A 14,030-nucleotide genomic window follows, 5' to 3' on the forward strand; every position below is an offset into this window, starting at 1 on the left:
AGAACTTGAAAGTGAGGCAGAATTGCAGGAAACCGATTTCAGATGGTGCAAAAAAAAAAAAAAAAAAAAAAAAAAAAAAAAAAAGAATGCCAAACACAGTATATGCTCAATAAGTGTGTAATGAATGAAAAAATGAAGGAATGGTGGTTAACTGCCCGATGCCATCATCCTGGTATAGACCCTCAAGAGATGGATTATTGAAGCTAATCTCTTTGATTTTGATTTCTTCCTTCTCCAATTCACCTACTACTCATTTCCAGATAAGTATTCCTAAAACACAGCTCTAAATATATCACTCATATCCCTAATTAAAACCCAGTAAAACCTCTTCCTTGTTTAATTTTGTGCATACTTCTCATCCTGGTGCTCAAAACTCTCCAGGATACCCTCCATTATACCAACATTCTAGATCAAATTAGACTGCCTATTCTCTAAAGATATTCTGTACTTTTAACACCTTTGCATTCGTTTCATGCTATTCATTCTGCCTAAAATGTCCTTCTCCCCCAATTTCCTGCTCACTTTTTAAGGATACCTTTCAAATATCTATTAGCCTTTTAAATTAGGCTTTTCCTTATTTCTCTGATCATATATATACTCTCTTTTCTTTGAGCCCCATCAAAGTGGACTTGCTTCTGGCTTGCATTACAGTTATTTATATGCTTGTTTTATTCCTTCTTGCTAGGTTTTCAACTCCTGAAGACAGGGACTGTGTCTTATTCAGCTTTGTACTGATCGATAAGTACGTTTAGTATGACAAAGATATGTCACTTTAACATTCATATGTGCTAATCACAAAATGACAAATAAAATAATGAATATCAGCATGGTTTAACTAAGAATGCTTTTTTTTTAAAAAAAAATATAAGGATTCTAACACTAAACGATGAAAGGAGACCAAAAACCAACAATAAAAGTAAAGAAAATATAGCACAGTGGTTAGAAGCATAGACTCTGGTTCAAGTCCAGATTCCTTACTAGTTATGAGCCCTGGGCAAATCACTTAACCTATTTCCACCTGTTTCCTCCTCTGTGGCTAATAATAATATCTACCTCATAAGGTTGTTGTGATGATTAAATCAGTTAATATATGCTCAGAACAGTATAAAGCACATAGTCATGTTGTTGTTAACAATATTAACTATTGACTACTTGTGATATTACTTTTTACCGTGCTCTTTATATTTGAAATAAGATGTTCCAATATATTCGCATGACAGTCATCCTGCATCGGTAATTAGATTTGACATAATAAATAATGATACTGCCTTGCTCTTATGCTCGTGAAAGTCACAAATGTCTTCAAAAAGAAGTCTTTATACTTCGTACCTGCTTTTCTTTTATGTCTCTGTCAAGTAATTCATACATTTATAGACCAAACTTAGGCCACCTGACAACTGAACACACTGTTCATCACAACTGTGCTTTTGTTTCGGGATCAGTGTTACAGACTTCTTTGGTAGCATCTCTTTCAGATACTGGCTACTCTCCATCTCAAGTGTATGTCTTTTTGGGTTTATTTGAGGGTTTTTTGGGAGGGAGAACTGTAAACTAGATTTTAAACAACAATGGCACCATCCTCTGAAGTGAAGCCTGACGCAATTAGTGATCATTTTAAAAGGCCCTTGACTGCCTTTCCTCATTGTCCCTGTGAATTCGTGACTTTTTCTTGAATGTTTCAAAATAATTACCTTATTAAAAAAAAGTCTAGGCTAATTCAAGGGGGAAGGTAGATAGGCAGGCAAAGAAACAAGCAAGGTAAGTGGTGTGGTGTTTTGAAAAGACAGTACTGACTGTGGAGACAAAACCCTTGTACGTGAACCCTTGCCCTGCCACATATTAACTGCTGGCTCCAGTATCCTCATCTATGAAAAGACAATGATACCCAGCTTCCCGAGCGATGAAGATTAAGGAGAATATAACACAGATGAAGTATCTAGCCTAAAGTGGACATATAATAGGCAAGAATTCCTCCCTAAGGTTTTTTTTTTTTTTTCAGTCAACTGTTTTTATTGATTTTTAAAATTTTATCTATTTTTATTGAAGTACAATTGACTTACAATATTGTGTTCGTTGCAGGTGTACAGCACAGTGATTCAGTAATTTTTGCAGGTTATATTCCCTTATAGGTGATTGTAAGATATTTGATATAATTCCAGTGTATATATCCTTGTTGCTTATCTATTTTATACACAGTAGTTTGTATCTGTTAATCTCACATGCCTAATTTCCCTTTCCTAAATTTTTAAGCAAGAATTTCTGCCTACAAGGAACTTGAATAAGTAACATGCAACTATATAAGCAACATCTACAAATGTACCATAAGCCTGGACTGTGGAGAGATTTTAACTGAAACTACAAACGTAAGTGTTGAAAATCTTCAGCTTTCCCTTTGGTTGAATGTTGAATAAACAGTAAAGGACATAATTAGCACTTCAAGGACTAATCTATTAGTATTAACAGATTACTAGCAACACAGTGCAAGTGCTATTTGGGTTCACCACTGTGTGGGCAATTATAACCGTGGCATTGCTAGCACTTCTGGCCAGTGTCAGAAGTAACAAAATATCACAGCGTTTCTGGCTGTAAATTGCAAAAACGACACAAGGAATCCCAGCACTGGGAAGGATTTTCAATAGCTCTGTCTTAGGGTAGAACTATTCCTAAAAACTAGAATCATCAGGGATGGAAATTTCACAATATTCCTTAATCAAGAATTTAACATCAAGAAGCCATATGTGTGTGTGTGTGTGTGTGTGTGTGTGTGTGTGTCTCTTGAATTTATTAAACGAATGGATTAATTTCTTATCTGTCAATAATAATAGAGAACACAGCTCACACAAATTCTCACTCTTCTTACTAGACCAAGAATTATGGTTATTTAGAGCTTTCTGATAGGTTCAACTATCAAATTCTGTTACTGCCCTCACTCTTTTACTTAAGTACAGTTATAATTATAAGGACATTTTTATTGTATCCAAGAATTTTTTTTCTCCCTATAAAAAGTCTGAGGTTAGTTTTTATGTCAAGGCTTTAAAAGAAATTTATAGATTGTATCCTTACCTAATATGTCCAGTTGGCGTAATCTGGTACAATTACATGCTAGTTCTTCAATGTCTGTGTCACACACAGACCTGTTAGCTGTTAGAAAGAGTTTCTGCAAGTTTGGAAGCTGGCGTGCCAGTTTGGCAAAGCAGCCGGTGCTGCTTTGCAGAGTAGGGCACCATCCGAGGTCAAGTTCCTCCAGAAGTGGACACCCAGAAGCCAGCTCTGCTATCCCGTTCTCAGTAATGTTCTTACATCTCCACAGATCCAGAGTCCGGAGTTTTTTACACTTGGCTCCTATCATGCTAGCTATCACGTCATAGTCTTCAATCTGGAAATCAAATAATTTCAATCTTTCCCACATTATGCTCAGAAACACAAACTGTTTTGAGCATGTTAAAGCATTCTTAATCATCTCCTGTTGTTTGCTTCTGTGCAAACATACCCACATTGTCATTAACACAGATCTGCCCACTCATCTCACAGATCTGCCACGGTTTCGTAAAACAGCGAGAGTAATCACTTACTTAAAAATCCATTTAACAGAATTCCAGACAGAGGACGTTAATGAATTAAATCCCAAAGCAGTCTGAAATCCTCAGTCCCTCTTAAAGAATTTGAGGATTATGTATTGTCCTTGTATGCCTCCCATTTTGACAGTGCTGTTGCTACTTTGATATATGTAAGATCTCCCTGATAAAGGTATGCACTTAGCTAGGCTCTAAAATAGTAAGTGAATATGCTGATGGTACTAATAAGGATACTAGTTTTGGGTTAAATAAGGCATTTGGGGACTGAAAATGCAACCTGAAAAATAATTTAGATTGTGATAAGTTAGCTGCTGTTAGTTATTGGAGGTGTCCAATGATCTACCTCATGATCGTGGGATAAGCTTCTGCTATTCAAGAATTAAACATTTCAGGGCTTCCCTGGTGGCGCAGTGCTTGAGAGTCCGCCTGCCGATGCAGGAGACGCGGGTTCGTGCCCCGTTTCGGGAAGATCCCGCGTGCCGTGGAGCGGCTGGGCCCGTGAGCCATGGCCGCTGAGCCTGCGCGTCCGGAGCCTGTGCTCCGCAAATGGGAGAGGCCACGACAGTGAGAGGCCCGCATAACGCAAGGAAAAAAAAAAAAAAAAAGAATTAAACATTTCAGTTCATGGGCTTTGAATGTTTTAAAAATGTTTCTTTAAACGGATTCTTTTAGGAGTTTCATTTGATTTTGTTATAATCAGGTATCAGCATTATCATCAGAAGTCAAAAGGAAACAAAACAGCAAACATTTCCAATGATCACTTCCTTTCGTTCATTTGTTTATTCATATTTTCATCTACGATGTGCCAGCATCACTCCAGATACTAGGAGCAACAGTGAATCAAAAAAAAAAAGACTTGTGTTCACATTTCTTGGAAAGACATACAGACAAATAAATGAGCAAAATAAATTCAGAAAGTGATAAGTAAAACAATAAAACAGGGTGACGTGAGAGTGATCAGAGTGGCAGAGGTTGAGGGAGGGAGCGGTGGCTGCCGGGATCTCCGGGAATGAGCGTGGCTCATTCAAGGAACAGAAATATGATGGGTGCATGGCCCAAGGGGAGTGAGAGAGAGGGCAGGCTGTGAAGCCAGAGAGCTACGCAGGGGCCAGGCCATCAGGCCGTGAAGGACTTTGAATTTTTATTTTAACTATAAGGAGATCAATGGAGGGTTTGAAACAAATATGATTCACATTAGAACAAAAACCCCTCTGGACTCTGGAGGATGGTCTAAGGCAGGTATGAATGGAGGAGGAAGCCCAGTGAAGAGGCCTGCACTAGCGCAGAGGAGAGATGCTGGGTCTTGGATCAAGGTGAAGCAGTGGCATTGGAGAAGTGGACAGGTTGGGGGCTATGTTCTGAGTCAGAACCAAAGAGCTGATAGATTAGATACAGTGGTGATGATTTCTCAGGTTCTTCAGGAACAATCGTGCAGAAGCCCATGAGAAATCGATTTGGGTAAATACAACTATCTTCTTAAGTGAGTGGGGACCCAAACAACACAGGACTGCAGCTTTGATCATTAGTGCAGCCAGTCAGCTTCTTTAGGAAGAAGCAATAGAAAAACTTTCCAAAACCCATGATTCTGATTGCTATTATTTTGATAGTCAAAAAATAAAATATCAAATGAATCATCCTGCCTTTTGGTCAGCTGACAGGAAAGAAACTGAAATAAACACGGTATTAAAGTATCAACCAAGAGCTGTCTGTGTTACTGTCCTGGTGAACCCAGACCTGCTGTGAAGAACAGTAGTTCTGTGACAAGTATGAAACGTTTCAATCATCACGTTAGTAGCAGTATCAGCAACGTTAGCAGTATTTCTGAACTTCGAATGTCAAGTCCTTAAAACTTCATTTCCTGGCAAATAAATATCAATGGTAACAATTCTGGTAACTACATACTTTAATTTTAAAATGGCCTATTTATCTAAAGTAGCATTTCCCATACCATATTACATAATAGTAGATGTAACATGAAAAAATGGGTTCATTAGTCAGGTAAAGTTGGAAAACACTGGTTTAAGCAACAGCAAACTGTTTCTTTATTGTAGGACATACCATTGAAAACTCCAGGGGGAGGATACAGAAGCATCGTTTCCTAATTTAGACCCAGAATTCCTATTCCCCCTTCTTTCCCCCTACAATATACAACTTTTTATCTTGAATATCTTCCATAGGTCAACTTAGGAAAATGCTGACTTCAACTGCACCTAATTCCAACTATAAACATACATAATTCCAACTCTAAAGTGTCTGTGATTAGAGGCCTGCTTTTCTAGAGAATGCTGCTCTAGGTTATGGGGAGGTAATTAACAGGCAGAATAAGATACCTCTGGCCAAAGTCAAAGCAGGGTCCTTACCAATCTAAAGAAGGCAGGCTAACAATAAGCAAAGTCCAAGTGACGGTAATTGGTTGGTATGTTGTCACAGAAAGTGCCATGGAGTGTCACTGAGCCCATCTAGAAGAGCCACTAGAAGGACCCAACAGAAGCCCATGAAATGCCTCACTAACGTAAGAAGTTGACCAGAAGGGAAACCTAATGCTGAGCTAGTGGGCTCTCAGATTGTTTCCAGAGACGTGGATGGGCCTGAGCCCATACATGGGGTTTAATAAGGCCTAAAAACTTCTCTGATCTTGCAACCATCCTGCTTATTCAGGTCTTCCTAATAAGTGGATGCAAAACTGGAATGGTTTAGGATCTCCTGAATCTGCTTTGGGTATGGAGGGGGGGGGGCAGGTAAGAAAATAAAGAGGAATGGATTGCTCCACAGTCAGTAATATTGGGAGATGCATTTCCTGTGAGTGTGCATGCATGCACACATGCACACAGGCTCACACGTGTGCACACACGCGCACAGAGTTCTACTGTCCCTTGAGTGTCAGTCTCATTTATTAACCATGTAATTTAGTTGAAAAACATTTAATTCATCCCACGAACTCTTCCAATGACATATAAATTATAATTTTATATCTGAAAGGACTTTCAAGATTATTTATTCCAACAGTCCCTAGGTTTTTGGATTTCACAGACCAGTAACATTTCAAAGAAATTAGTTCCAACATAGGTTGGTGTCCATCTTTTCATCTTACTCAGTAAGAACAGTAAAACAAACAAAATAAACCTATCTACTATCATCAGCATTTCCAGAAAATAATCTCTGAACTCAAAAACTAAAATTAGCTTTGTGAAAAACTTACCAGACTACTGGCATTTGGGTATGATTGATACATTATTTTGTAAAGAAGCCCAGAGAGCTAAATAGCTTGTCTGAGATAACATCTGGCTTGAGGCAGAACCACACTCTTTGCACCACACTATACTTCTTTCCTTGTTCTCACAGATAAATAATGTCAATGTTTCAAAGCCAAATTCTCCCATTTAAGAAAAATGTTTTAAAGCGGGTTGCACATAGTTATCCATAAATCTGAAAAGCTGTGGGTGGGTGTGGGGAGGGTCAGGATAAAAGTCACCCATGGGAAGAAAAAGAGAAGCAGCAATTGAGAATAAAGAATTTTCCAATACTTACCATGACACAACTACCCAAACTGAGGTGCTGAAGCTCTGAACAGAAGTTCAAAACGCTGAGCAGGGCTGTTTGCTGCCATCAGGAACCACATCAGAGGCAAATCAGGAAAAGACAAGAAAGTGAAACAAAGAGAAGAGGTCAATTAGACATTAAAGGCTGTCACTGCTTTTCCCGAAATAGAGCTCAAAACCTCGGTTACAAACACCACAAATGCCATTTAATGAGTCCCCAGGTGTTCACACCATTGATTGGCTTGGAGTCAAGGTAATCATTACCCGTCTCCACGTAGTAAGTCGTGACTCTGTTATATGATTTTGCATGCCCTAAAGACACCTATATTCCCTATGACCTCTCAGTGCATTTTCCAAACGTAAGCAATTTGAAAGCCTGGTGAAGACTGAACAAGACAAGCTAAACCATCCCTCCCTCCCTCCCTCCTAAAAAAAAAAAAAAAGCACCAAGGGTTGGTGACAACTGTAGAACAGCAGCAGCTCTGACATTCACTGATCAGCTGCAGGCTGATGGAACTGCCAATAACCACCCCAAATCAGGATTGAGCCCGTGACTTTAATGTCAAAGAATTCTCTTTGTTGACAAGGATCCCAACAACCATCGAGCACCTGTCACTAGCACCATGCTGACTGAAACGTGCACTTTCTAGTCATGTTCCTGCCATTTCAGCCCATCCATCCTGTGCAATGGAAACGGTCTCACCACTAAAGAAACCCAAAGGTGTCCGAGACCGCTACATAATCTTGGTTCCTGAAATATCTCTGAACAGTCAAAATTTCACTTGATGACATGGCTGCCATGAAAAATTTAAAAACGAGCAATGCAAAGCATTCAGATTTTTAGTTTTTCCTTTTATAAATTAAAAAAAAAATACTACACAAACATGTAGCAAACTTTCTAAACATCTGAACTAAATAAATCATATCTAACAAAATTAAGATGATATTATACAGCCTCTGCTTAATCTATTCCAAGTGTTCAGAAATGAAAAAATTATCAGCTGGTGAGGGATTGAAGAATGTGCCAATGACAACACAAAACATTTATTCAGATTCTTATTGAGAAAATAAAGTAACAAAGTACTTCCTTTAAAATAAACTTAGGGCAAAAATAAAATAATAGTAGTTATAATAGGCCCTAGATTGGTAACAAACTTAAGACTAATGGTTTCACTGTTGTGCATTTTTTTAAATTTAAGCAAAAAAAAAAGTTTATATTGATTTTATGCTTAAGTTTCAACACAACTTATAACATTTATAAGACAATGCCATGTAGCTCTCAGAATATTGACATCAGAAGAGGTATATGAAGATAAGTTTCAGATTCTCCATAATACTTAGCTATTTTAACTTACTGATGAGAAAATGACATTAGGTTTGCTTTTATTAAAGTACCAGATCTTATCACAAGGTTGTTTTATAAGATTTTCCCAGAGCAAGATCCAGAACATAGTAGAGAATTTTTAGAGAGGATCCCATATATTCTTGTGGATAAGAAATTTTAAATTAAAAAAATACATATACATATACCTCATTCACGATTCATGGAAATTGTTTGGTCATTTACTTTTAAATTACTTACAATGAAGAACCTCAAATATGCAGACAAGTATAGAGTCCAAGACAATAAACACCCATGCAGTCACAACTCAAATTTATCAAATCTTAACATTTTGCCTTCTTTGCTTATCTACTCTATTTGTGTATCCCTCCATCCATGCACATACTTTCTCAGAAGTGACCTTTATCATGACTCAGGGTTTAAAATCATGCTTGAAAATTACATAACTTTACTATACATTATGATCACTTTTGAATTAATATTCTCATAATTATGTATCTAGAAAACACCTATGTAAGGGTAGATGCATTCTGGAGGAATTTCAACTCGTAGAAGAGGAATCCATGGCCTATTATACTTATTCAGGCAAATATTTTACAGTAACTTACAAAGTCTGCATATTAAATTGAGAATTAAAAATTCATTTAGGGCTTCCCTGGTGGCGCAGTGGTTGGGAGTCCGCCTGCCAATGCAGGAGACACGGGTTCGAGCCCTGGTCCGGGGGGATCCCCCATGTCGCGGAGCGGCAGGGCCCGTGCGCCACAACTACTGGGCCTGCACGCTACAACTGCTGAGCCTGCATGCCTGGAGCCCGTGCTCCGCAGCAGGAGAGGCCACCGCAATGAGAAGCCCATGCACTGCAACGAAGAGTAGCCCCCGCTCGCTGCAACTAAGGAAGGTCCGAGCGCAGCAACTAAGACCAAACGCAGCCAAAAAGAGAAAAACAAATACCGTATGCAGCCAAAAATAAAATTTTAAAAATAAACAAATTTATTAAAAAATTTCATTTAGTAGCAGAATTATCATTTTTCATTCCTACCTTAAAAAAGGAACTAACATAGAACATAAGAGATTCATATTGAATATCAGACATCTTTGCTAATAAATAAGAGATGTGAGATCAAACGCTGAGACCAAGCTATAAGGGGATAAGGATGACCTTGGAAGGGATGCTGTGAGGAATGTAACAAGGAGTCAAATAGAGATAAATAAAAGGGTTGACTGGTAGCACTGAGGTGAGAAAGCACAAGTTAGCAGTTTCCTGACTTTCTCCAGCAGAGCTCATAATAAGACAGAGATGGTGGGAGTACCCAGGTATAGAGCACACATCTATAGATCAGCTTGCAATCTCTCCAAATCCAGTTAACTGATTTCCTCCTAGAATGTCTTTAGTATCTTCTTTCTCTATGCTATTAGTATTCAGAATTAAAGTACTACTATTGATGCTAAAGCAAAAAGGAGAAACTACCTCTTCACTTCCAGACATAAAATGACCTGATTTTAGAGAGACCACAGTCTCAGTGATTTAGAGCAGTTGAGAAAATACTGCTCATGGGCCAGATTCAGCCCATTGGTTGTTTTTGTAAATAAAGTTTTATTGGAACATGGCGCACCCATTCATTTATGTATTGTTTATAGCTGTTTTCACACTACAACAGCAGGGCTGAATAGTTATGACAGAGACCATATGGCTTGCAAGGCCCAAAATATTTGCTATCCAGCCCTTCGCAGGAAGAATTCACCCACCCCCAATTTAAGAAAACAATTCTACCTTAACGAGTACTTGCATCACTTTTACCCTTGTAGAACACACAAATAGATGGATTAAACCTATATTAAGCATACTATGAAAAAAAGGTATTCAGAAATAAAAACTGAACAATTTTATGAACCTTTTACTTAAGACTTAAGATATCTTTTAGCTTCCCAGATTGACAAATTCTGCTGGTTAGACCTGTAAAATTCAATATAAGCACAAGAGTAGCTCTATAAAATTAAAACACAATTTAAATGTTAGCAGCTTTAATAATGCAATACAGCAGATTCATTTTCAAATGAGTTTGCAATTTTTAAACAAAGGCCAACCTTATTTAAATCACTGTGGAACTGGAGTCACTAAGAAGTGACTGGCTCCATGTTAATTTCTTTTACAAAATTTTCAAAACATACTCTAGGTAAAGCTGGCACCTGGTAGTAGGATTTATGTTCATAAAGAAAGAATCCTTTGGGGACTTCCCTGGTGGTCCAGTGATTAAAAATCCATCTTGCAATGCAGGGGATGCTGGTTTGATCCCTGGTTGGGGAACTAAGGTCCCACATGCTGCCGGGCAACTGAGCCCGTGAGCCACAACTAGAGAGCCTGTGTGCCACAACTACTGAGCCCGCACACCACAACTAGAGAGAAGCCCACGCATCAAAATGAAGAGCCTGTGTGCTGTAACTAAGACCTGACACAGCCAAAATATAAATAAATAAATATTTTTTAAAAAAAGAAATAAAGAACCCTTTTATATTCAACCTAAAATTTACCTACTAACCCTGTTCAGCAGCCTCAAAATCCAATGGATAACTATTAAGTTATAGAGAATTATTATTGCCTCTACTTGTTACAAGGAAATTTACTAAGAGGTAAAAGAAGGCAGGAATTCAAATTTTCATTGACAGCTTTTTAAGAGATGCTACCCATAAAGTTCAAAATCTCCTATGCTCCACACTACTAAAGTGCTAAGCAAAACTACTTAATAAAGTGATAACTGATACTTATTATACTCATAGATATTCCAGATTTATAACTTAGTAGTTATAATTATGCATACCATATACATTTTATAATGAGACCTTACATAAACCACATATGCAATACTGTGTTCATATTTTATATTAATACAGGTTTATAATTATTATAACTAATTATTTTTGCAATTAAAAATTTTTGCAGTTAAAAATTAACTGTTGTTTATCTTTACTAAAGAATACAACCCTTACTTGTAACACTCGGTATAGGACGATAGGATCCCAAGTCTGTATTTCTCTAAGTACTGATTCCTAAGGACTTCCCTGGCAGTCTAGTGGTTAAGACTCCGTGCTCCCAGGACTTCCCTGGTGGCTGAGTGGTTAAGAATCCGCTTGCCAATGCAGGGGACACCGGTTCGAGCCCTGGTCTGGCAAGATCCCACATGCTACGGAGCAACTACGCCCATGCGCCACAAATACTGAAGCCCTCACCCCTAGAGCCCGTGCTCCACAACAAAAGAAGCCACTGCAATAAGCCCGCACACGGCAACAAAGAGTAGCCCCCTCTCCCCGCAACTAGAGAAAGCCCGCACGCAGCAACGAAGACCCAACACAGCCAAAAATAAATAAATAAATAAATTTATTTATTTTTTAAAAAAAAGACTCCGTGCTCCCAATGCAGGGGGCACAGGTTCCATCCCTGGTCCGGGAACTAGGATCCCGTATGTTGCATGGCACGGCAAAAAACAAACAAATAAATAAACAAACCATGATTCCTAGAAAGCATCTTAAAGAAATAGATAATTTCATATATCACAGACATGCACCAGCTAAAACAGGGAGACTAGTGACATCACCTGATCACAAGTATACTTTCACTGATGATATATTTCAAACATATCACAGTAATAACTACAAGTAATGAGACAGGATTTTATAAAAGTATGTTCATTAAATGAAAATTTATAAATTTACATAAGAAATACCACCAAAGAAATCCTAAGAACACAATCACTCAATTATTGTAATTGATGATCCATCTACATATATGTATGAATTTCTCTTTCTCTAATTTAATTTTTTATTTTTGCCCCAGTGTTCCAATCTCTAAATTTGGGGAAGGGAAATATAGAATAAAAGTTGAAGTATTTTAAGACCTATTTAAAGTACTTGAAACGAACTATATTTAGAATATTTCAATTCAATTACTTTATAGATATTTGCTATAAACCAAACTGTTCTTTTATACAGTTTAAATATACAATACAGTATAGTTTATATGCTGATACATAAGCACAACTTGAAAATAATATTGTCTTTTATAGGTTAAACCTGAAGGTCAGCATTGTGGTGGAAAAGTTTCTGATTGTTCTCTAAAAAGAGAATGTTCAAGATCATAAATGACATAAATTAATAAAGCTCTTACACATGCCTTTGAGGAACAAAAAGGAAAGCTCTCTAAACCTAACTGTAGACCTACCCTAGACCACAGTCTCAGAAATTTTAGTATAAGGTTCAAATAATGGGTTAAATTCCAAAAACCCATATGTGTGAAAGAACAAAACCTAAGACTAAATCACACGCATTTGCCTTGCCCTGTAGTCTCCTTTCAGAGCCTATTTTTACCACTGTAGTGGATCTCTCCTACAATAATACAGTTGAATACATCTTTGCTCACAGATGACTAAACTGATCAATTTCCATATCAACCCATGATGGATGATGGCAGAGATGTGCAGTCCAAAAGTCATGGCAGTTTGCACACCGGCTGGACTTGACTGTAACCTTATTGCCTATATAGAAGAAAGAATGTTTTGATCAGAGGGGTAAGGGTTGGACCATCAGGGGAGCATAGGAATCTGAAGCACACATTGGTTGATTGACACTGTTCATCTAAACGATGCTCAGCTGAAGAGGGTGCACTGGTCCAAAGACTTTATCTGTTTTCTTCCAAAAGCATGTCTTTCCTTCCTGTTAAGAGGATGGTATCAATCTGTTTTGTGTTGATGCCTTTAAGCATTTAAGTCACATAACTAATGCTCACTGTTCTCATTCTGAACTCACCAGACAGGTCTTACAACTGTAATTTGGTTTCCCCTGTGACATGCCAACAGTGAGAGAATGTGTTAATCAGCTATCTCTAATGAATGTGTCCTTACCAGGTAGGTTTCTTATACCCGGTATACTGGTTACTGTCATGAATGCGGATGATAATGAATCTGACCCCCAAGAAGCTTCTCAACTGTGACTGAATCATAGCCCATCATGCAGGTCACACACACTCAATCCCACCAAAAAGCCTGGCACTTCCCACTGGCACTTCTATAAAGCAATCCAGGATAGAAAAGAAGTATAGACATATTCTTGCCTGGAGACATAAAGACTTTTAAAAGTTTGTTAGTTTTAGAATATAATTAGTAAAAGTTATTAAAATCTTAATTCTTGATTCTGTTTAAGAACAAAGTAATTATTAATATCTTTTGTTTTATATGTTGTCTAGCTAAACAAATCTGTCTGAAATGGACTGCCTTTTAGGTGACAGCTAATGACAGCCTGCATTAGTCAATTTAGGTGACCAAAGTAGGTTCTTCCCGCTTCAATTGTTCGATCTTGTTAATAATCAGCAGTGGCTCTGGTGAGAAGCCACTCCTTTCCTTAAGTCTGTTAAACGCACTTGCTCTACTAAACGAAAGACCATCCCTGCTTCTACTTACCAATATACAGGAATGTGTTCTCTAAATCAAATAAGAACGCAGTCAGGAGAACACCATTATCTATGTGTCAGAAAGCAAATTCGTGGCACTAAATCAAATCATGCTGTTTGCAAAAGACAGTTTATGT

General features: G+C 37.8%; 1 protein-coding gene across 1 annotated transcript in view; it reads right to left on the reverse strand.

Annotated features, from left to right (window-relative positions):
* Positions 1 to 14,030, reverse strand: part of FBXL4 (F-box and leucine rich repeat protein 4) — an 80,835-nt gene that overhangs the window by 2,325 nt on the left and 64,480 nt on the right. The window contains exons 7-8 of the mRNA XM_007464303.1: positions 7,104 to 7,175; positions 3,064 to 3,376 (exon numbers count right to left, since the gene is read on the reverse strand). Of these exons, the coding sequence (XP_007464365.1) occupies positions 3,064 to 3,376; positions 7,104 to 7,175 (385 nt within the window). The remainder of the gene's footprint in view (positions 1 to 3,063; positions 3,377 to 7,103; positions 7,176 to 14,030) is intronic.

Source organism: Lipotes vexillifer, unplaced genomic scaffold (genome assembly GCF_000442215.2).
Source record: "Lipotes vexillifer unplaced genomic scaffold, Lipotes_vexillifer_v1.1 scaffold1073, whole genome shotgun sequence".
Lineage (NCBI taxonomy): Eukaryota > Metazoa > Chordata > Mammalia > Artiodactyla > Lipotidae > Lipotes > Lipotes vexillifer.